Source organism: Bombus vancouverensis, chromosome 11, assembly GCF_051014615.1.
Source record: "Bombus vancouverensis nearcticus chromosome 11, iyBomVanc1_principal, whole genome shotgun sequence".
NCBI classification, from domain to species: Eukaryota; Metazoa; Arthropoda; class Insecta; order Hymenoptera; family Apidae; genus Bombus; species Bombus vancouverensis.
In genome coordinates, this window is record NC_134921.1 from 9,206,352 (window position 1) to 9,230,839 (window position 24,488).

Sequence of the window (24,488 nt, forward strand, 5' to 3'; positions counted from 1 at the left end):
TATTTTTCGACCAAAAGAAGCTATTTGTATTCAGTTAAAAATAATCCTACATAAAAACACGGAAATTTCTACCTGGTGTTATCTGATTGTTTCTCTCCGTACTTTTTACAAATATTTTTGTGACCTTCATAATGTACTCTTTCGAACCATATTAAAGAAATGTACGAGATTCCATCGTCAACTAAATACAATTCCTTATTAGCGATAACCACTGATTACGGTATTAAGGCGGATCGATTTTTTTTTTTTTTTTTTTCATAAAAATGTTCGTGGAAGCGGAACGATTTTCTAAAACTTTCTACAACGCGTGGATATCGAACGTTAAAAATACCCATAAAATTTGAAAACTTCTTCCGATGCTATATCATTATCGGTTGGCATTTACGTAAAGTATGTAATTCGCACTCATCCGTATCAATAGTGTAAAACTACATGAACGTGATCTACTTCTGATTGGAATCGAAGTAGATGCAAAATTGGTATTCCAACAGTGGTTTCTATTTAACTGAAAGACATCTGAAGTGAGACATTTTCGAGGCAAGTAGAATCTTAACTTTGGCTACAGGACGAAGGAGGAGAATTTTCCATGGAATAATCTATAGGAAATGTTCAACGAGTCATTATGTTATTATAGTTAACTCAATAAAGAGTCCGAATTAACGATTGATTTAATCTTTATTCGATTATCTACAGGATATCAACTGGTTTGCGACTTGCTCGTTTCTTTTCATCACGTCACATTTGCAGGAAGCTCATTTGATTAGCAAAACGTAAAGATAAAAATATTATTGTCTAATTTTTTTTTGGTCAGCTGCTCGCTTATTGATTAATTTCTCAAGCGAAATTGCGAGATATCGATCGTAAATCAAGTGAATCAGGTGGCCGTGGAACAAGTTGAAACCTCCAATTCATGGAATTTGTAAACACATTTATTGCCACATGTATTTCCAGATGATGTCTTATCAATGAACATTGCTAACGAGCGGCTTAACCATACACGTATTTCCTATATCGTCCATGATATCACCGTGATCCCATGTAGATTATTTCATTAATTTTCCTATGCCTTTCACTTTAGAAACTGACCTGACGTTATATTGGAAAGTTTATGATAACGAAACAGAAACGCGTTATGACGTTAATACCGCGGCTTTGTTACGATAGTTACAAATAACGAAAATCTTAACTATCTATCATTGAAGAGATTCCAAAGACTGCGTTCCGCTGCAATTGCCAACTATTATAATCAGGTCGATACTTCTATTTTTATAATTATCGATGAGATAGTTCAGCTACATGTAATTCTTACAGATAACAAAAAGAGAAGAAAGGAGAAAAAAGACAAGGGCAGAAGATTATTTACGCTCGTTTTCTCGCTAAAAGACGGTCTGGCCTAGAAAGTATCGCGGTTTTTAGACCTGGTCGAATGGGACAAACAGATCGTCGCGCCCAATTGTGCCAGCATGTCGCCGGGAATGTAACTCTCTCTCCTTTCACGCCATTTCATTGGTACGTCAATTCCGTCTTCGCGATTCGATCTATAACATAGAAGCTTTTATCTATCTTTTTTAGATCGCGAATCTCGTTACTTATTTTCGGGTTACTATCGTATTTGATTTAAATTCCACACTATGGTATGCGATAAGCGACAGCATTCCGTGGATTTTATCGTCGATTGAGCAGGTAATTACACTTGGAGTGACTCAAAGCAAGTGCTCTCCAAATGTTTGCATCGTATCCGTGACTTCAGTTCAAAGCACTTGTTGAAAAGCAGGAGGGAAAAAAGCTGTTGAGACCTATTTTCGCGAGATGCTCCTTTCATGTATATCCCACCGTGGCTGTACGACGAAATTTCAGTTTCGTCGAAGGTTCGTTGCTTCGAAAGAGGAACGACGAAAATTCGATGAAATTTTGCTCGTACCATTGTTTCTTTATGCTATTAGTTTCAGTCACGAAGTAGCCAAGCTATTATCGTTAATCCACATACAGCATACCGTTGTTCGGTGCTAAGTAATTTATTTTAATTTCATGGAAAAGTGAGTAATTTAAATGTCTGGCCTCTCCTTTCGACGTGTAACCTCTAATTGGAACAGTAACAGAAGAATGTAACTGTTACAAACCGCATGAAATACCGCTGGTGTCTCGAGAAACAATAATCGTTTGTAATTTCTCGCCACGGTTTATGTATCCTGCCAAGCCCCATGAAGATCGTAAAATTACGTGTTTACACCGACTTCTTGCATACCGCGGGTGTTACAATGAAAACGTAATCGTAAGGGATTTTCTACACCGTGGCTGATACAAAGCAATCGAAAATGTCACAGACGTGACGGTTCATGGATGGATGTTACTGGACCGGGTTAAGTGGCTTTGGAGAAAGCCAGCTACCTCCGCCTTTTCCTTATGAAGTCACGAAACCGTGCGGGTAGCAGTCAAGAAGAAGCCATTGACGGCCTTCACCCACCGATGGTGACACAAACCATGCAAATTCCTGCCTAGCCAATATTTTTGTCCTCGAAAAGGCGAAGACGAGTTCGCGAAAGTCTTCGAACACTTGTACATATCTTTTACGAATATACGAAAATGTATTACGTGTTTAATACGAAATATTTTACAGTTTCATTAGTGCTGTTATGTCATTATTACGATCATACCGATACAGTTTGAAACAAATCTGAGAATCTATACAGATTACAATTACGAGATTGGAAAGAAATGTTAGTAAAAGACGTACATTACGAATAATCATTTCAAGCATGTAAATGTTAAATATGATTCCACGAAATATCCAGATTTATCAGTATAATAGATAATTGACGGTTCACGTATTTTACGATCTATGCGAAATATAATACGTACGATACGATAATAGAAGTTCTTCGTGGAAAATGTTCGTGAGCTTGTGTATAGTACGTGGAAAGATTCGATGGTTTAATTAGAAATATCTGATCATGCGATTATTGTAGCCGAGGATCACACGATAAAGATATGATAAGTACGTTACGTATATATTTTATGTCGAACAAATTTGATACTTTGAAAAATTTTAAAAGATAATATTCTATTATCCATATCGTAAAAGACAGGTGGCTCCAAAACTAAACATAAAGACAATTCTAATCTGAATATGAATACTGAATTCTAAAACTGATTTCTCATAATAAATACGAAATTCGTCTCGTGTTCGTTCGTAGTGTTCGATTAATTTTTTACAGTCCTCGTCTTGGTTGTCGAAATGAAAGTAGCAGGTTGCGTTCGTATGATACTGCGATTAAACATGCAAACAGAGTATAGAAAAGTGGTACGCTGCAAGGATCTCATCCGGGCTAGAACGAGCGATACGACGTCGAGGACGAGGTGCGTCGGCGCCTGGCGCGCTACTGCGCCCTAATCGATCAACAGATTTTGTTCGAATCACCATCGTACTCGGGCAGGGTCATGGTCTGACCTTAGTAGACTAGAATGACGTCACGTAGACTTTATCGGCGCCATAGTACACGACCATTGTAGTTTTGCTGTACTGGGATTTTGCTTGCGTATTTTCGAATCGAGGACTCTAATACTTTTTGTGACTATCGCAATTGAGATACTGCGATTCGCGAGATTATTCCGATGTCTGCAAACACCCCCTATGAATATATTACGCGTTATACGCAACATCTTGAAATTTCATTAGCATTGTAACGAGATACGTCTATCGTGATTTCATTGGTAAATTTCGAAACAAATTTAGAAGTGAGAATTCCGAAAATGGGTATGAAAGCTAGAAAATTTTGGCGGTCAATTTTATTTTAGAAAGTCCATTACATCGATAGGCCGCGATATTTACCGGTACAGTTATTAGGAGAAAAAGTGAAATCTACGACTCGTTTTGTTTGTAAAAAAATTGAGAATGAAAAGAGGGGATGAAGGAGAAAGGTTTAGCCCGCATATTTATAAGCCTTGTAAATTCGTATGAGCAACGGTAAAGAAAAATGATGCGCGGAACGTGAAAAGACGCAGCTAAATTCTGACCTAGTTTTGTCAAGCGTGTCCTGGGTCATGACCATCGATTGTTTCTCCCCATTCCTTCTCGCGGGTGCCTTCCCATGGTTATGGGGTCACGACCTAAATGCTTTGGGGATCTTTTCCTTGAGAGTAGGTACTGCAGTGATCAATGAAATTGTATCGTAACAGTACGATACATAGAAACATTTCGTTATCTGTTACGATAATGAAAGATAAGAATGAGAATACGTTAAAAAGGATAGAAAATTAGAATGGTTCACGCTCTTACAGTTGAAAAGTTATCGAGTCCTCGATAAGCACGAAGTTGTATTTAAATAAATGTTTGTTCACGAAAAAAGATATACGAATGGAAGATTTGTAATCTTTCTTCGTCCTTAATCTGATTCGCATATTCAAACTCCTTTGATGCTTAATTTTACGTAACAGATCGCTATATCTTTCACTTCTTGCCGCGATTTCCCGAGATGATAGAAGCGTTCTATTCGGCGAACGGTTGCGCCTCAAGCGGTTAATTGGTATAATGATGTTAATTAAGGAAAATTTGTTAATCGTTACGAAGAACTCGTAATAGAGACGGTATTCTGCGTAAGTTCACGAAGGTGTAAAATCCATTTTACAGAGAAGACGGACAAGTTCTAACCTACTTGATGAAAGTCACGATCACGGTCAAACATTCGTACGTTCCTGTAAGGTGAGTCACGTTCTAAAAGGAAATGAGAAAAATCCTCTACTGTTAGCGTCGTCTGTAAGATTAATTTCCCATAGTGAAGATTCATCGCTCCTTTTCCGTAATCAATTCAACCACTGCAGAATTAACTGTACAGATAAACAAGTGCGCACACGTACAACGTATCTTCGTATCTCATTGATGCTTGGTAAGAGCTGACATAAAAATACACTCAACTTTGTTCATAAATTTCTATCTTACAATGCTTCCACGCTCGTTCGTTTCGAACTGTAATTTCATCCGGCAGTGTATTCGCCACTCAATTATGCTCTCGGTCGGAGTATTTCTAAATAAATGGGATGCCACATCGGTCTCAAAGAAAACATTGTGCGCTGAAAGGTACAGGTCCTGGCCTACTTAGGACGAGTCACGTTCACGATCAAGGATTGAACTTTATCCACTCTCTAAAGTTACACGTACAGTGGTAGCCGCGTTTGAAATGTATAATTATTCCGAAAGATCTACTACTGTGCATCAGCGCTCGTTCTGCGTTATAATGGCAAAACGAAGATATTAGATGAAATATTATCCGGAATTCTTAGCCACAAAGCGAGCCGTAGGTACCGTAAAAGGTGACTTGGCCAAGTTTGACACACTTTGCGACGTTGACCCTGTGAGAGATTTCGGGTCTTCGATATATCGCGATATTTCGAACGCAAACTTCGTTTCAACCGTGTTAACAGGAAATGTCGGCATCCTCTAAATAACGACCATTCCGACAACAAGGCACGAATAGATACATTTAATTAACATACTCGTTCGTTCTTCGAAACTTAAGACAAATTTTTACATAATTATGCGTGGAATATTGATTGGCAGTTCCATGCCATGAGCCGAGCTTGTTTCAATGGAGCAACGCCATTTGTTTATCGGTTGAAACTGATAATTATCACCTTCGTCGCACAGTACCTCTATGTCTAAGCGATGTTTCTTATTGCGACGATCAAGACGTTAATAAGGGGACGAACTTGCTACTTGATTCGTTTAGGTTATAATTAGAAATTTTTAAGATAGCGAGTGATACGATTCGTCATATGCGGTTGACATAGATTATAGATTGATGATCTGACTCCGAAATGAAGTGAAATTCGATCAATTGAAATTCTCGATCGTGTTGTTATTCTATTTTTGATGTCAGTTTTCCTTTTGTTCCAGTTCCATGGATAAAATCGTCGGCGTGTCATGTGCAATGTAAAAACGACTCCTCGACGTTTTGAACTAACTGAAATTTCTAAACAGCAGAAAATTGAGAATTTGTAATATTAGATTTATAATTTGTACGCGATAAAAACGATGTTTTAATATTCACAGAAGTAATTTGTTACAACGAATGGAAGAAGCTTCAAGCCAATTTTGTCGATGAAATTCGTTGGCCCCGATGAAAGTTGTTGTACAGTTAACTCTTACAAAACTACTTTTCCCATAACGCTTTGATCAATTATATTAACTAGGAAACGAGTATGCTGTCCGTTCCCTTTTGCCAAATGACCCGCGAGAGAAATTTTCTGTTTGCCATAAACACTTAAACAAAAAGAGCCAGTTACTTAAACACTCTCCTATATGAACTTGGTTATATTTAGCTCTGTCCCATAATTTCTACCCATATAATCTGGCTTGTCTGACAAGATTTAACTATAGGATCAATCATCCTTTTCTAGCGTCGCGTTAGCTTCTTTTGTTCGAATAAACTTTTCATCCTTTTCACCCTCGTCGAAACTTTGCATTTATAAATAATCCCTTTACAAGTATTTTTATCGCAGACGGGGAAAATTCAAGATAGATCATCTCCCAAAACTCTCCGCTGTTTTAATTAAACGATGCTATCGTGATCCCTTATGTTCAAAAATATCACTTGTTCCCTTCGAGAATTCGCAGTCAGGTTGCGTACATTTTTCCTTTCTTGTTTAATATCGACGAAGCGTTTGGACACTTTCAAATTACTTCGAATATATATGAAATTCTCTAATCTAATTTCAACTTTTTATCTTATCTCGGGTATCCATATACTCAATTTGTAGATATGGAAGGTGGATGAAAATTGGTGCAGCGGATGTACCCAGTTAAACGACATTAAGCATATCTATTCAATGATAAGATCTTACAGCGACTGGAATACGTGCTCCAAACCACATTCTGGAAGTTTATATAGATTTTATGAACTGTCAGCCATTCATTATAGATTGAACTTGAATGATGCAATGTATCCTCAATTCAAATTTAACAGGCTATCGGATTACAATTGCGACAAAAGAATAGGGAATTCTTCGATCATAATGGAATTTCGATCGAATTATAGACAATCTGTAAATACTTTATGAATCGCTGTGTAACCCTGTATCTAGTCTTTTAGATCGGTCTGGTCTCCGTATGAGCAAGCAGATAAGTGAGTGGAGGTTGAATGCATCGCGATACGTTTCCTGAATGGACAGATAGAAGCAAGAGCAACGGCGATCCTGATGAGTAGGACAGTGTGTCGCTGTCGTGCGCGTTGGGCCTCGTTCTTCTCCACGTGACCTGGTCACTGGCCCACTTTGGTTTCTCCTGGTTTGTTCTCTCTCTCCAGCTGGTGTCTGTCTTTTTTCTCTCCCCGATGATGCTTGGTCGTTTGTGCCTTCGAAGACAGGGTCCCCACTTTTCCGATCGTCGATCCGTCTTCCTGACTACGCTACCTCCACCATAAACGACCTCCACCACTGTTCGTTCTTCGACCACCACCACGATTCCTGTTCGAAGGCGCCGCTTATGACTTAGCCATGCGATTCCAGCACATGCTGTGGCACGAGGTACAACAACCAGACAGGTACCATCCAGTTGACTAACCGGATGGACGAACGGTGCGTGGAAGAGATTGGCATTAGAATCGCGTGAAAAGTTCAATCGAACAGGTTCGCCGGTTGTAGCTCCCAGTGTCCCAGACTATCGACCGTCGACCCGGTTCTAACGCTGCCCGAGCTTTTCAGATTAGAATATCGGATGACAGCCGGCAGGATTTTATCATCGATATCGCGATCGGTGTCGACGGTGTATAGCCCACCAAATTTACCTGTATCTCGTTAGATCAGTGCATGTTATCCTCCTCGTTATCAATCGTGCGGACATTTGCCTACTAACGCTGTTGAAGTTGAGACTACAGTTGAGTTAGTATATGATTTGTAAGGCGAGATACGCGGACAAGGAAAAGGGAAGTGGAGGAAGTTCAGTGAACAAGTGCGACGCGTAAAGGAACTGGGGTGACAACGTGTGAACTTGACGAAAGACGTTCGTGTGACGTGAGAAAGGTCGTGTTTTCCTCCGGAGAACGACCGACTAAACGTTTCACGAGGATTTAAGGCTACGTTATGAGACGGGTTTAACGAGTCCACGAACGTATCACGGTTTATACGTTACATGGCAAGTATTCCTTATAAATCAGAATTGTCAGTATTTTATATACAACACCGAATTGTACAACATGACTATAGTTACAATGGATGCGTGTTCTCACAAACTGTTCTTCTCACGAATGAATCTCATGAAACATCTATAACGCATATGAATCTCTCAGAAGCTAATTTCTTCGTTTCATTACATAAGTACATGATTAATATTCAATGCTTGAGAAACAAATGACTTCCATTGTTCATTCTTCGCAAGACGACAGCAACGATAATAACGACAATAAGCTTATCTGTGTTTTTCAATGTTTAGAGTTGACCAATGTGACTCTGCAGTTGATCTGAATGGTGCGTACTTGCTTGTTTTCACGTGTTCGTCTGAAAACTCATCCACTCTAACTATAGTCTAAGCTATAAAAGTAAATGAAAAATACGTAGCTAATTTTGTTTAAGCGATCATTACACGTGCGAGGTCTACTTTAGATATATCGAGCTATCTTGATCTTGGTTCACGTGGACAGGGTACGGTAACACTTCGTTTCGTTCGACGTGGCTCCACATGCTGATAGCATGGAAACAATGCAATAAATATTAATGTAGAAAGTTTGATAGTGGCGAGGATGAAAAATTATCGGCCAGTTCGAATCGTAGAATCGTTTATCGGAACCAGGACGTGATCAGGAATCAGTACGATCGTACAGAAGGTAACTTGACCGTGGAGGCAGGAGAAAGCTGGGTTTCCGACTTTGGCCCGTAGTAAAGGAGGCGATATACATAGAAGATCATTTGGCATGCTCCGCTGCTTCACCGCATCCTTATTCCCTTTTTCTCTCTTTGCCTTCTTCATCCTGATGCTCCATTCTCGGTGATTTCGTCCACGCGTCGTTACCTACACGTTGCACCTTCTTAAAGTCCCATTTTTCGAGATTAAACGTAACAACCGAGTCACACGTAATTACATTGTAGTCTGCTTTTTATAATTACGTTTTCGTGTAAGCATCAAACGCAAATCCTGCTGCGATTATACTTAACTCGTTAACAGGGCCATTCCTCCATACAGGGTCATATATATATAATAATAATATAATTAAGAATTAATAGAGACAAATCAATCACAGATAAATTTTGATTTTAGTCCTTGCAAATGAGCCTAGTTAATGTAATGTAATATAAATTATTGCATTAAATAAAGTAAATGTAACATAATTTATTTGTAAGAAGAATGAGAAGGTTGTAAAAACGTCGTCGATAATTTCGTCTATTACGTATCTATTGCCAAATTTGTCTAACTACTTTAAATTCCATGAAGCTCTTCATCCAAATTGATCACGCAGGAAACGACATTAACCCCGTTCCTATCGAAAGTCAATGTTCCAGCTATTTTACAGATAGTTGATCTGTTAATAGATTTCGGCTACAGATGAACGGTGTTCGATCATTAACATGCGAGATAAAGCTAGACGTTCATTCACCTCTTTCTTAACTCAATCGAACAAACTGGTTCCGGTTCTTTTTATCTTGCAAGTTTCCTGTCGATGAAGTTCGATCCCAGCGTTTTCGAAACTCTGTATTCTTGGACAGTTCACGACCGAAGAGATTCGATCGGAGAGAATAAAATTTCTCGCATTGACCCCGAGTGGCGTCTGACACATTGCTACGAGCTGCTACGACCTGCTACGAGTAGTACACGCGCGCCGGTTCGTGTGTGCACCTAACTTGTAAGTTAGGTATGCCACAGCAGCAGGTAGTGGTAAGTTGGTAACGGTTGTCAGCACGCAGACGACTCGTGTCACTCTTTCCAATCCTATTCGTTGATTTGTGCGTTTAACGCTTATTCGCGACTCTTCCTATCGCTCCATTTCAACAGATCGACGAATCTAGCGGATTACTATTAGGGACAATAAAGATGTTTCCCATCGATAAGAAGCAGCCTCTTAAATAACAATACGTTTTCGAGATGTTACACGTACGTTACGCGCGATCTAGAAATCTAAATTGCAAAGACAATGCAAAATAGTAGAGCAAAAACATAGGCTCGTGACAAGTTACGTGTAATATAATATGACGCGCGCTTATATTATTTTCCCTGTAATTATCGTCACATCTTCGTAATAATCGTTTTCTGTCAGCGTGACTAGCGTAGATTAGCTGGGTTAAGTGGCTGTTCGCGTTGCTTTTGTCGCCCTACATACCGGGACCACTTTTCGAGTCTCTTAAAATGCAGACGACGCACTGTCCCTTTCGAGTTATTCAAAGTAACATCATTATTTCGGCACGTACATAGCAACTATAGAAAGTGCTCTCATCGAACATTTCCTTCTGTTCCAATTTACTACGCTATCGCCACTGACTCTTTATCGTTCCTTCACCGACGAACGTTTCTTCGACTACACGCTATTTCGATATGGGATACGGGTAAACTATCACTTTCTACAATTCTTAGGGAGAGAGATGATATGCTTCGGACCATCGTTCGAGTTATTCGACTTGAACCGAGCGGAGGCGATGATCGGTTTTGCACGAATGATCAAGTACGAAGTATTCGAGGTGCTTAAGTGAAAGCAGAGTACGTTTCTAAATATCATTACGCATCTCTTGTATTTTTGATGAGCTTCCTGTTGTTTATTTGTTTCGATTATCCATCGTATTGCTTTCTCCAGCGTTCCCTTGACACAATGTTATAAATACGTCGGTTTCTTTAGATCTCATAAAACTGCAAAATCTACGTGGGAGAAATGGTGATAAAGAAAATATTAAGCGAATTCTTGAAATTTCCTTGGATAGTCACAAAGAAGTAAAAAAGCAGAATTTGATAACGTAAGGTGACTGAAAATAGAATTGCAAATTTAATACGCCATTAACGTAACGTTGGTCCTTAATGGATTAATGGGCTAAGCTGATCGATCAGTCTCTACCGTAATTGCATCGTCACAGTGTGGAAACAATTTCTAGGAGCACCACCTGCGCGTTTAATTGACGAAAACGTCAGCACAGTTCCATAAACGATAGCAGAACTAGATACGATAGACACAAGGACATTACGTGGCTATGTCAATGTGATCTACCGAAATGGGTGAACTATCGCGACCAGATCTACACGATCCGATTGCAAGTGAAGAAAGAATGGACGGTGACGATGACGATGACGATGACGATGACGATGACGATGACGATGACGATGACGATGACGATGACGATGACGATGACGATGACGAGGAAGCATCTCTCGGTTGATCGACGAAGGCAAGCCAATCGGGTCACCCAGATCCAATAATGAAGTAGAATCGAACTGAGCTTTCTCTCGGGTTTACGTGTACAGGTGTGCGCAGAATCCCATGCATACCCGTGTTCATGCACTTGTACAAGCCTTTACCCATATACCGATGAACGGCCAATGAACGCCGAAGAATTTTCGAGGCACTCGAGTCTACTCTTTGACTCTTATCCTGCGCAAGCTACGAGGAGCTCAAGATCGTGACTGTGTCCGGATCTTCATGCGCATACTGCATACAGTGTGCCCTCTCTTCGTATGCGTCCAGGCAAGATGGTTGACGTTCTTTCAAGAACAAGTCAACGTAAGATATTATCCTCGGCATTGTACGTTGGACGAACAGGATTTTTCCTTCGCTTTGTATAATAAACTGTGAGTTGTTCGTATCTTTTCCGGAGAAAACACAATGTTTGTACTTGTAGGTTTTTCCATTAATCGAAATTCAATTTTAATTTATTGGTACAGTCTTTCGCTTTATTACACTTTGCAATCCATTAACAACGAATGGAATAACCGTCAATGGAACAACCGATCAATTAGAGATCACCGTGCAACTGTTTGCGAACAGAAGCAAGTAGCAGTCTCGTTAAAAAGCTATCGCCGCATCTTTAGCAGTGATTCTGTCTGTGTAGTAACTGTTAACTATTCTACAGGAATGAAAAGATAATTAAGGATAATTATCGTCCTTTGCTACCGGCCTGTTTTTGTCGCGATCGAAACTACTTGAAATTGAAGACCGAGAAACGGGACGGTTCGAAGGAAAGTGACTTCCGCGTATTTACGCGCGTATAGCATGCTTGCATAGCACGTGAATAAACGACGAACGAAAGGGAACTATTGTCACGTTATCAGCGTGAAATGTTCTCGCCACGAGAACGCCGTGTAACGTATAATCATCCGCAATAGCTAACGAAGACGATGTAATCGATTTCGCCGGGTCAACATAATACTTTCTCTGTGATCGTGGAATCGGAACGTTGCATTTAATAGCATTCGCATAGGTTTAGCAGATCCACATTTACAACACCAAACGTCAACAGAGAATATAAGAGAATACATTTCTGACGCATTCTGCGTGACATTCGTGAATCGTCAATCGACCAATAGAAAACGAATTTCCAATGAATCGACGCGGCTCCCGCGCACAGCCTAGCATCGCGTGCAAGTAATGACACTCAGCGACAAAAGAAAGAAAAGTCAGTGGATACCACAAAGAATCAATAATTTGTAATACCGGTATCTTCCTCCATTCTTCCACTCCACCGTTTCTGCTATTTTTAACAACAGATTTCACATTAGCATGGAACACGCGAAAAAAAAGTCGACTGTTAAGCATTTAACTACCTCGACCATTTATGAAACCGTTTGAAATACGTCCATGAACGTCACGCAGTTTCCTACAGTGAAACGAGAAATCTGTTTATCTTTGAAGAAGCTATCGTCGCAGCACCGTCTTGTCAATGAAAAATTAATTCGCTATTACGACGCACAAGATCGAATTTATGGTTGTTAAGAAGGTCAGAGGAACGGCGAAGAATAGGACAGTGAGGGGGAATTGGTAACTAGGTTACCGGTGGCTTGGTGAAGCAACGTTCGAGCAATCAGCTTCTTCGCTCTCTTCGTCTTTCTCACGGCCCCTTTCCTCACCGCGCATCAACGCAAGATCACGAGCAATGGTCTGCTGCCCCTTGTATTTTCTTTGCTCTTCTTCGTCGTCGTCGTTCTCGCTTCTCTGTTTAGCATTACGCAGCCGTGATACGTAGAATGCCTCTGAACCGACTGTGTAACGGGATTTCGGGACACGAAGGGATACCGTGTGTGTTCACCTTCGAGACACGCACGTGAGCGTGTAAATATCGGAAAGTATCGTCAGATGAGAAAAAGCAAGACGCTGCGATGAAGCACCGTGGATTCTCATCATTTCTGCGAACCTCTTCGTTACCTTTTATCGCTGTCCTAGGATCTGCTCTTTTAATTGACTCGTTAAAAAAGATGATCTTGTTTCTCTTTTTAGTAAGAATTTAAGATATACAACTACCTGGTAAATTTATTTACCTCTCTAAACAGTAAGTAAAGATATTATGTTTCTCTGTAGAAGATTTCAAGCACTTTCGCGGCGAATAATCTTAAATTTTCATGCCAATTTGTATCTTTATGAATGAAGACAAAGAAGTAGAATCTAAATAAAGATTCGTCTCATCCACTAAAGTTATGAGAAATTACTCTACTTGAGATATTCAATGTATTCCTCCATGTAATACGCATTCTATTTTTTATTTTATATGTATTATTTACATTCCAGTTTTGCATCTTTAAATTCCCTTTGAATAGATGCACGAAGAGAGTATATATACGGTAGAGTGATGAAATATTTTATGCATAGTAGATTCTCTTTGAATATTTGGAGTATATTTCACGAGAACAAGTTGTAAAGGAATAACTTGCAAATTAAGATGGAGTACAAACTAGTTTATATTTTGTAGCTGTTGCGACTCACGATACTAATTTCTTGTACCGTTACAAAAGGCAGTATACATATCTACAATGTGTGTAAGTAGATTTGAAATGACGATTAATATAGAGTAGAACCTCCCATATCCGAATACTCTTAACATCCGAACGTTCTATTATCCCAACATGACATTTCCCAGTAACGGATGACTCTTTCCGTTTCATATATGTACATACTTTGCTAGTGTTCGTATACAATGTATTCTTTCCTGTATTCGATCCAGTGAATTCTCATCATAAAAATTTAGTGTGAAACTAATAGTTTTAACTATAAAAAACAAAATACGACATAACGGGAAATACGAAAATAGTGTAAGTGTAACAGAATTGGCAAAAATACATGATGTTCATGATATATGTACAATGATGAATGTACATGATGAAAGTATCTGATCTGAAGCATGTAGATCCCTCAACTACTGGTAATACTAGAAAAACCTTAAACATACTGGTGTTATCAGATAATTTCATTGCGATAAAGACGATAATATTGACGACTTTATACAAATAGAAACAGCAAACAAAAGCGATAATATTTGTTTGAAGTACAAAACATTACTTGTGTTGAAAAAATCATAATTTAGTAGCTAGCAAGATATAGGATCTCCAAATATTTGGAGAATAAATATTTGAAGAATCAATTGATTTTAATCTGTGTTTCAATAAGCGAGCTTTCATATTAGAAAAGTGATTGCTCTATTATCCGTAAATTCTGTTATCCAAATAGTTTTTTCTGCCTATTAGTTCGGATAAGATAAAGGAAGCTCCACTGTATATGTACATCTCGTTTCTGTAAAGTGTAATCGTTGTTTAAATAATTTTGAGATTACTCGTACGAATAACTTTTTCTAACAAAACGATCTAAATTTTCGTTACAGATGGCTGTCGGGAAGAATATCCATTTATTACTCGTCATCCTTTCTTCGATGTCCGTTATTTCACGTTCTTACGTGCCCCAAGCCACAGGTAACAATTAAATTATATAACGAGCGACTAAACATAGATCAAGAATTAATGGATTGCGATAAGTGAATACGATGATTGCGATTTTATTTTTAACTATGGAAAGCTTCCCGTAAACGTGAGTTGCCTTTCACGTTGAAAAGTGTAATTGTTGCATTAGAATCTTCGACCTTAATTATTCGTCAGAAATTGTGCAGTGGATTATCCAGAATGAAAATTAGGGAGTTTTCTGAAAAAGGGACTATACATCGTAGACCTATGATAAGCGTTGATGTACATACACCGAGCCTATTTTCTAGTCAAATAGTTGAATTATAAAAGTTTTCTTTATTTCGTAAATATACAAAGAAGAAAATAAATTTTTCAGAACCTCTGTAATTATTAGACTGTGTAGGTATATCTATGCATTTATGAAACATCTTAATATTTACTATTAAAGGAGTGGAAACTAAGAATACATTTTCCGTACTAAATTCCATATTATTTTTGCATATTACTTACGTTCTATACATTTTAGCACCTTGAAATTGCCTATAAATATCACATGAAAATCCGTGTTGCAATAATTATTAATTCAAACGTAGCTAATATCCGGACAGCAGATATTTATGCAAAAATTGATAATTCTACGAATATAATTAAAAAGATACAACTTACATAGGAAACTGTCTATTCTATTAAGTATTATTTCATATACTTTTACATATTATATGCACTTTAACACCTTGAAATTTCCCATAAATGCATGAAAATCCGCGGTCTAATAATTATTAATTCAAACGTAGCTAAAATATCTAGGCTGCAGATATTTATGCAAAGTTTCATAATTCTATGAATATAATCTGCTAAATATTTTAACGAGTATTATATTTTGAATATTTTATATATATTTGCGTATTATGTGCATTCTATGCATATTTCCCACAAATGCGTAGAAGCCTGCGGTCTATTAATATTAAAAAACTGGAACTAGAATGCAATTCCAATGCAATTTACTCGATCCACCGTTTTATCTTACGGGTTCTTTTACCAGAATGCTCCTCGATTATGGGATAATACATATAGACAGAATATTTTTCCATGGTACGCTTCTCTTCATTGTAAACCGATGAAAATGTCAGAGGTCGATGAAAAGTTCCACTCGCGCGGAATCCTATAATTCAGTGTCAATCTCGGTTCGTTGCATACTCGCGCGCATTCGTTGAAGTATTTTAACCGATAACGTCATGTCTCACACGTGGACTGTCTACCACGTTGTAATTATCTCTGCGTTGATTGCGTCTGCATGGTGAAACAAACGTATCTTCCCACGCGTACATTTCACCGAGAATAATTTCACAGTTTTTCAATTGCAGTCATTATCAATTACATACGAATCGCTGAAGTTTCGAGTTTCAATACCCGCTGTCTATTTATACATATACCCTTATGCACATAGGCGCGTTACTTTTCAAACAATCGCACACGTACCAACATTGACACCAAATTCCACTTACATCTCACTTCCTTTCGAAAGTCGCGAATTCCACGAGTCGCGTATTTATACGTGCGCGTATCTCATTCTAAATGCATGTTCGCGCGTTCTCAATAGACGACAGAAATTTCGAATATCCCTACAAAGTGTCACACGCATACGAAGCATTTATATTGAATAATTAAAGCAATCTTCCGATGGTCACAGATACGTCGTTTCATATTAAATCCATAACGCCCCAACTACTTTGACAAACCAATTGAATACGAAATAGTTAAGCGAAGACAGGTTCTACGAAGCGGAAACAATTTTGATCGATTTCCCTGACGAAGAATAGTTTCAGGGTTTATTAATCAACAAGGACACTCGCCCTAAATACGATCTTTACCATTTTCGCAGTTCCATTTTCCTAAACCAATCGCTAATTAAATATCACGCAACAGTCTTATTACCCTGTTTGCGCTGCGTAATAATAGATTAACCAACGTATTGCACAATCGATACGGCAACGTATCTATATACTCTAGAAGGGTGGCAACGCGTTCATTTAATTAGTAAAATTTGTAATTACGTTCGTCGAAAGTAAGTGGAACAAAATGTTATTAGAGCACGATGTATCTGATAAAAATTCCAAAGGTCGAATTTATCGTATTCCAAAGAAAGAGCGTTTCGTCTTTTTGTGCGTTGAAAATAACGGGTTTTGTTGCCTAGCACTTTGTTCTTTAATTAGGAATTGTGTGCAAAAACTTCTCGAGTAAATAATTTTTAATAGCCTGTAATTCTTTATAAATCAAACTGATTGTTGGAATATGAATTTGTAACGTACCCGAATTCACGTTGTTCGTGACATAGTTGGACACAAAACGAAAGTCCGTGAAAAATTCAACAAAAATCTGGAACGCCGGAAGGATCCTGGTGATCCTCGTCTACGGACGATTCACGTTAGTAGGTCATTATATTGGTAGTATGCAGACACGTAAGAAGGCACGTGCAAAGCCTACATGCTTGCTCGTGTATGGCTTGGTCACCTGAGCATAACCGATCACGCTAAATGCCGATTTTTATGAGTATAAAGACATAACGAAACGTTTAACGCTGTACTCTCTGTCTTTGGAATTGGCATTTTCGTATCAACGAATTTCCACGAATTATTAGTATACTATACTATCAGACACATTGGCCCAAATTCAAAAATCGACGTAATAAATTTACCAAGTCGTAGGCCGCGGATAAATGACCGCTTTCTCTGAAAAATCAAAGACAGAATTTAGGACGAATGTTTCTGCATATTTGTTCGCACCATCTTAACAGCGCCGAATACCAAACCAGTCCAGTTAGTTTCGTTTTCAACTCGTTTATCGTGAACCGTTGCAGACTCGTCGCTAATTACAGTAGTACGCCCTGATTGGAATAATAAAAGTTCGCCTTGTTTCGCGAACCGCTATCGTAACTGGATCAAACGGGCGTTCAAGAATTCGTAGAACGTCAATACTCGAAAAGATATTTTGCACGACGATTTACTTTTACAGGCAGAAGACTGTTCGGCGGATATAGAATAGTACCAAAAGCGTGCCAGCCAACGATACCATCCCGAGTAAAGTCGAATGAACCCGCGATATGCATGTTCAATTACGAATGCTCGCGTCGAAATGGGCAAGTGGTCGGCGCGTGTGTGGACGGGTTCCTTTTTGGTGCATGTTGTCAACTGCCACCGAAAAATTCGCTTGGCAGCAACGTCGAAAACGTTCCGAGCCCCGATGAAATATTCAACGTACACGAGATCGATCACGTTCCGGATATTCCGATCTTGTTAAATTCAGACGGTACGCCGCTTGGAATGACTATGTCCCAGGATAATACCGTCAAAACTGATCCACCTAACGCGTCCAATCAAGCGAACAACGGAGGAACAACGTACACTAAAATTTCAACGTTCGAAGCGCCTTCGACGACCACGAAACCATCGTCTGAAAGTTCGCAGATGCACGACAGCGTTGAAAATGCGGAAAAACCGCAAGTACCTGCTCAACCAGACATAAGTCACTTAGAGGAAGATTTTCCAGCTCTGTTGGGTCAACAGAACGTTTTAGACGATCTGAGTCTGCCAGGATTGTTGAGTCACTCCGACTCGAACAACAACGTTCAGAATCACCAGGACAACTCCGCCATTAATCCGGTTACCACTTTGCTGAGTCCGGATCAAATACTTCAGATAGCGGATCCGGTTGACCAACTTCCAGCTTTGTTTTCGCAAGGACTGGGTCAGAATAATCACACTTCGCCCGATACGATACTGTTAAACGAAAACGGAACCATGCTGAACGAGACAAATAATCCCGATGATTTGTTCAAGCCTAATGTGGAATCCAGTGCCGAGAAGAAGAAAGTGACTGAAACTTTGAACAGCACTCAGAAGCCGAAAGTGACTGAAAGTGTGTCGACTACGGAAATTAAGAGGCCTCTGCACGACACCACTTACCAAAGTACTTCGACGACACAGTGGATGAAATTTTCGGATCAATCAGCGTCTTCGATGCATGACGCGATGTCTTCTACCTCGGCAGATCAAAAACTCAGCACACCGTCGATAACGAGATTGCCGGTGGTTACCCAAATGTACGCCAGCACACAGAGACTCACGACGACTTCTCTCCCTCAAGCAACTGCGATCGATAACTTTGGAGAAATCAGCACGATAGAAGAAAGAGTGTCGACGAAGAACGTGGAGGCTACCGAGTTTACGAACAGGAGAACGACCACGCCGATGACTACTTTAAGCGACAAAAAGGATGAACTAGTAAAAGTGCCAACAATTACCTATGACGCACCGTCCGGCAACAAAAAGGACGACATAGTAGATAAGGAAGAGCTAGCGATTAATCATATAATTTCCATTCTGAACGAAACGAAACCAGGTTCGGGAACCACGATTCAAACCCCCAACTCATCCATTAATAAATGGGTCAGTATCGACGAAACTTCGAAACCATCGTTGGTTCGAATCTCCACGAAAGCTCCTACCGTTCCAACTACCGCTCAAACTTTCCCGTACACCTTTTATAAACCAGTACAGACATCGAATTATTACAGCTACGAGACAGTTCCTACAGACACGACCTTCGCTTTGTATTCGACTTCCAATTCGCATTCGTCGAGACCATCGAGTCAATCGACTCTTGCTAATATCGGTACTTCGGATTATTCCACGAAAGCGACAACGACGAATCCCCCTGCGCCGACTGTGATTGTCCTAGGGCCCCTTGGTACAGAATTCACTACTGATACTACCCAGAAAGCGGTTACAAGGAGACCAGTGAGCGAAACTGTTGGTCCTAGTACGACAGTTTTTAAGCCTACAATCGGATCGACGAGACCAAGTCCGCTTACCACGAGGAAACCAAGCGTCTCGACAACCATTACTCACAATATCAGTACAGTGATTTCCAATGTTGCTACCAATAACGTGGTTTCGACGAGTTTCTTCAGCGTCAACGTGAAAGACGGGACTACGTCTAAGCCAATGGTGAACAGTAGCTATAGCACAGAATCTGTCGTCACTGAGACTGAATTAGAGTCAAATTCCGAGAAGTTGCCAACAAAGAGACCTACAATTTGGACTACCCTTTCTTCATGGTCGAGCAAGCCGAGTTTCCATTTGAGACCATCTAGTCCTCCGTTGGTTTTCCCAGACGACGATTTAACACCTGTCAACACTGTAGTCTTCAAAGATCCTACCACTTCAACGATGATGGACTTCAAAGCAACGACTGCTCTACCACACTGCGACGAAGAAACGGCTGCTCCGGATGACCTGATCAATTTCCCACCTGTCAGAAATCCGAATCTTAATATATCAACACCAATTTCGCAACAAGAAAAGCCAACCATCGTTGAAACTTTTAATAACACCGGTTATCCAGATATCGAGATGATAAGTGAGAATGATATTCCAACACCCACCTTCATCGAAGATGATATTCTTACGAATAAAGTCGACACATTCGTGAACAAGATTGTACAGTCTCTACAAGGCAACTTTCAGGTATTACTTTTACATTTACTTTTATGGTCTATTTATTGCTTTTACAAAGATTGGTCCAATTCTGATTCGTACAAATATCTCGTCTATTATTTTCTATATTTATGTATTATTAATCAACAACTTCTCTAGTTATAGAAATCGTACAAATTAATTCCAGTTGAATGAATTTTAGTTTTTCCAAATGTAAATATGAAACTTATTTTTGATGAAAATGATACCTTTGATGCTATTTATATACGTCTATTTATATCGAAGGAGATTATTTTTGGATAATAATACATCTATAAAAAAAAAAAAATTATATCGAGAGATTAGGAATCTAAGTGACAAGCTAAGTCGGCCTCCTCGGCTAACAAGTTAAACTATATGAATAATTCTACTTTAATAGGGATAAAAAGCTCGTTGACTCAACTCATTGCTATAACATGGAATACTCAGTGCTCGCGACAACAATTCAGCCTTCGTGAGACGAGGGTTAATCTAACGGCTAAGACTAATCTCGTATAATCTTATTCAGGATCTCAAAGATATCGTATACAACCGCGTTAACGGGACATCGGTTGCAACATCCAATCAACCATCCACTGTAACAAAGAGACCAACTACCACGACGCGAAAACCCGCGCGAAAACCCTCAACAACGACGAAACCTTCGTACGTTACGACGAAGAAACCAACGACCACGAAGAGACCGATCAATCGTCCGACAACTGTAAAACCATCGGTATCGGAGAAACCAGTTCGTCCTTCGAAACCGGCAACGACGAGACCGAAACCAACTAGTGGGTCTGCTGCAACCACGAAGAAACCCCAGGTTACAACGAAACGTACTAGACCAACTAGAAAACCTACTACAACGCTGGCTACAAGCACGGAGCTGATAGTAGCGGAAGAAGAGGAAACTAGTACTTCTAGTGCAGACGAAATCACTGCGAGTCCGCAGATTACGTCCTCGAATGATTTTCGTTCTCGTGAGTGCTGTTTACTTAATTGTTATAATAAGCTATATTTCAAATTTCATGATGTATCGGCGCAATCGAGCAAAAATTTTACCGTATAAATTTTATTGCTACCTTTCACTAAATGTTGTTATTTTTCTACAGAATGTGGTATAAGACCTTTGGTTAAATCTGGAAGAATCGTCGGTGGTAAAGCAGCGACTTTTGGCGAATGGCCATGGCAAGTTTTAGTCCGAGAAGCCACTTGGTTGGGTCTCTTCACGAAGAATAAGTGCGGTGGTGTACTGATCACGGACAAATACGTCATCACTGCAGCTCATTGTCAACCAGGGTATGTGCAATATTTTCCATAGCATATTTTTTCATTTATATTTGATTAGAATATTATCTGGTATATTCTTTCCATATTGTCCATACACTAGTGGCCATATTTCATATTATTAAAACGCTTGCTGATTTTTATTTAGATCTATTTATTAATTATTTTATTAAATTTTTATTCAATATTTCATTAAATCTATTATTTCAGCCTTACAATAAAAACATAAAATACTAATTCTTTTTTAACGTAATATGAAATGTCCTGGTACTTTCTACTTATAGTAAACGGCGTGAATTGGTTAAAATTGGTTAAAGCACGTAATATGCAAAGATGTATCAAATTTGTATTGACAAACGTTTTACAGATTCTTAGCGACATTGGTAGCCGTTTTTGGAGAATTCGATCTATCCGGCGAATTGGAAGCAAAACGGAGCGTAACAAGGAACGTTCGACGAGTAATCGTCAATAGAGGCTATAATCCAACGACGTTCGAGAGTGACCTAGCCCTCCTGGAATTGGAAACACCGATACAATTTGATGTTCACATCGTCCCAATTTGTATGCCCGAAGATGGTATAGATTTCACGAGTAGAATGGCCACTGTCACTGGCTGGGGGCGATTGAAGTACAGTTAGTATCGTTTCTACTTGTGCTATATTTTACTTAACGTATTTATGAATAGCATACTTATAAATAATCTGACTTTACAGATGGCGGTGTACCATCTGTTCTACAAGAGGTCCAAGTGCCCATAATCAAGAATTCTGTCTGTCAAGAAATGTTCCAGACAGGTGGACACTCCAAGCTGATTCTCGACAGCTTCCTCTGCGCCGGATATGCTAACGGACAAAAAGACTCTTGCGAGGTATCTTCAAAACGACGTAACTTCTCATTAGAACCCATTAAACTATATAAGTAGCTTGTTACTAATTTCTTACTATACTACGGATGTTTATGCATTTATGGGAAATTCAAATGTGCAAAGATGCATAGAATTCGTATAAAATATTCCTGCGAAATATAGGAATATAGCAATACTATTCGATTATCATCTTGTAAACGAGTAATTTAACTTTATTCTGCGTCGATTCTGCAAGAAGATGAGGAATATTGCTCTTGCTGTTGGTTTAATTAATTTATACATTTTAGTAACATTCATATACCGTTGTTATAAATTTACTAAATTGTCCAGATACGCATTATACGTTTCCGGTTGTGTTTGTAAAAGTATTTTGCATCCCTTCCCCTATTTTGCATAACCGTAGTTTCCTTTTCACTGTATCATAAAATGAATTCGCCCTGTTTTAGTCTTTGTTTGTTCCTTTATGAACAAAAGAAAGAAAACGATATTTTAATATTATCTCCATTTGATTATTTCACAGGGTGACAGTGGTGGTCCACTGGTGATGCAACGACCAGACGGAAGATGGTTTTTGGTAGGGACGGTATCCCATGGAATAACATGTGCTGCACCATATCTTCCAGGTGTCTACATGAGAACAACTTACTTTAAACCCTGGCTACACAGTATCACCGGCGTCTGAAAGCCAGCAAATAGTTTATTTTTTGGACAAGGTGACAGGCACTGATGATTTCGTGCCACTTGTATAAATGTACAAAGGAAGATTAATTTATTTCCTTCGGAATAGATTGAAGAATATCGATTAAGGGACTAAAAGGATGAAACGGACACGGACGCGTTTCGTATACTATTTCCAACTTTAAATAATTTCTATCGCTCAAATATCCCAATTTCCTTAACAAGTACTTAGTAGAATCGATAAGTTATTTCGTTGATTTTCGATTATTTAAATTTTGAAATAGTATCAGGATCGATATTTAGTGGCAACTATTTCGTGAAATTTTGATCAGTATCCGAAAAATCACCGCGTATTTATGTACATCAAACGTTAAACGTGTGTGTACCATGTATATATACGTGAGTACGTATTACACGTACTATATGTATACAGTTACGAACTGCGAGCCTTATTTATTTCGTTGTTAGCTGTTATTTATTAAACTCATTTTTATACGAGGTAACAGTGTTTTCTTTCCATCCTCACCGCGCGCCATTGAAAAATATACATTTGACTTGGAGGGAAAGAAAGAGATGAAAAGATGAAGAAAGACGTTGCAGAATTAAAAAATAAAAATCGCGGACCGTCTGGAAATTCTAATTCATTTGTAAAGAACTTGGGACGAACTTATAGTAATTAGAAAGCCGTGCGTGATACAAACTTTAACCATCGTGGATAAAGTTTCTTGGAAGTTCAGAACCTATCACGTCTAATAGCACGCGACACTTAAGCAGCGAACAACATTTCCATCCGGCGAAAATATTTTAACGAACCTTATACTTTAATTTATGCGAATACGAGCAAATAATCAAACCGCCTTAATCTGATAAAAAGTCGAAAATAAAACTGATTACTTAATCAAGGGCGGCTACAACATATTCGTCTACGTAGTTAAATCTCGTTTATCCAACCTTTTTCAATCTTGATTTTATACTCTCTATAAAGGGAAAAATGCAGAACATATAAATCTCGTCGTTGCATGTTATAAATAGCCCTTACACATGCAACGTAAATTACATATACATGTACTTTGGCATTTCCACAGACAGGTGGTTGTGTACTTAAGGGTATATTTACGGGAAGTCTTCCGGAACATGTGCGTGTCAAAAGTAGTTGAACCATGATCTAGAAACATGAACGTGAATCACATAAAATTTGAATTTTCTCGAGGGAGAGAAATGCATATTCGAGCTGTGTTGTGTTTTACTTTCGAGCTGCAATTGCTTCAATTGTAAAACGAAAGAACAATGACGAAAT

General features: G+C 38.9%; 1 protein-coding gene across 1 annotated transcript; it reads left to right on the forward strand.

Annotated features, from left to right (window-relative positions):
- The first annotated feature begins 7,523 nt into the window (after positions 1-7,523).
- Positions 7,524-23,689, forward strand: flz (transmembrane serine protease filzig). Its single transcript, XM_033343881.2, has 8 exons — positions 7,524-8,125; positions 14,770-14,857; positions 17,858-20,370; positions 20,888-21,341; positions 21,474-21,660; positions 22,016-22,281; positions 22,362-22,516; positions 23,034-23,689. Exons 1-8 carry the CDS (start codon positions 8,123-8,125, stop codon positions 23,193-23,195), a joined length of 3,828 nt encoding a protein of 1,275 aa, XP_033199772.2. The 5' UTR covers positions 7,524-8,122; the 3' UTR covers positions 23,196-23,689.
- The last annotated feature ends 799 nt before the right edge of the window (positions 23,690-24,488 follow it).

What these genes read in the sequence shown, in the direction of transcription:
- flz (XM_033343881.2), top strand. An exon ending in TTACGTGCCCCAAGCCACAG is followed by an intron (nt 14,858 to 17,857) that starts GTAACAATTAAA and finishes TTACTTTTACAG; the next exon opens with GCAGAAGACTGTTCGGCGGA. An exon ending in GACAAAAAGACTCTTGCGAG is followed by an intron (nt 22,517 to 23,033) that starts GTATCTTCAAAA and finishes ATTATTTCACAG; the next exon opens with GGTGACAGTGGTGGTCCACT.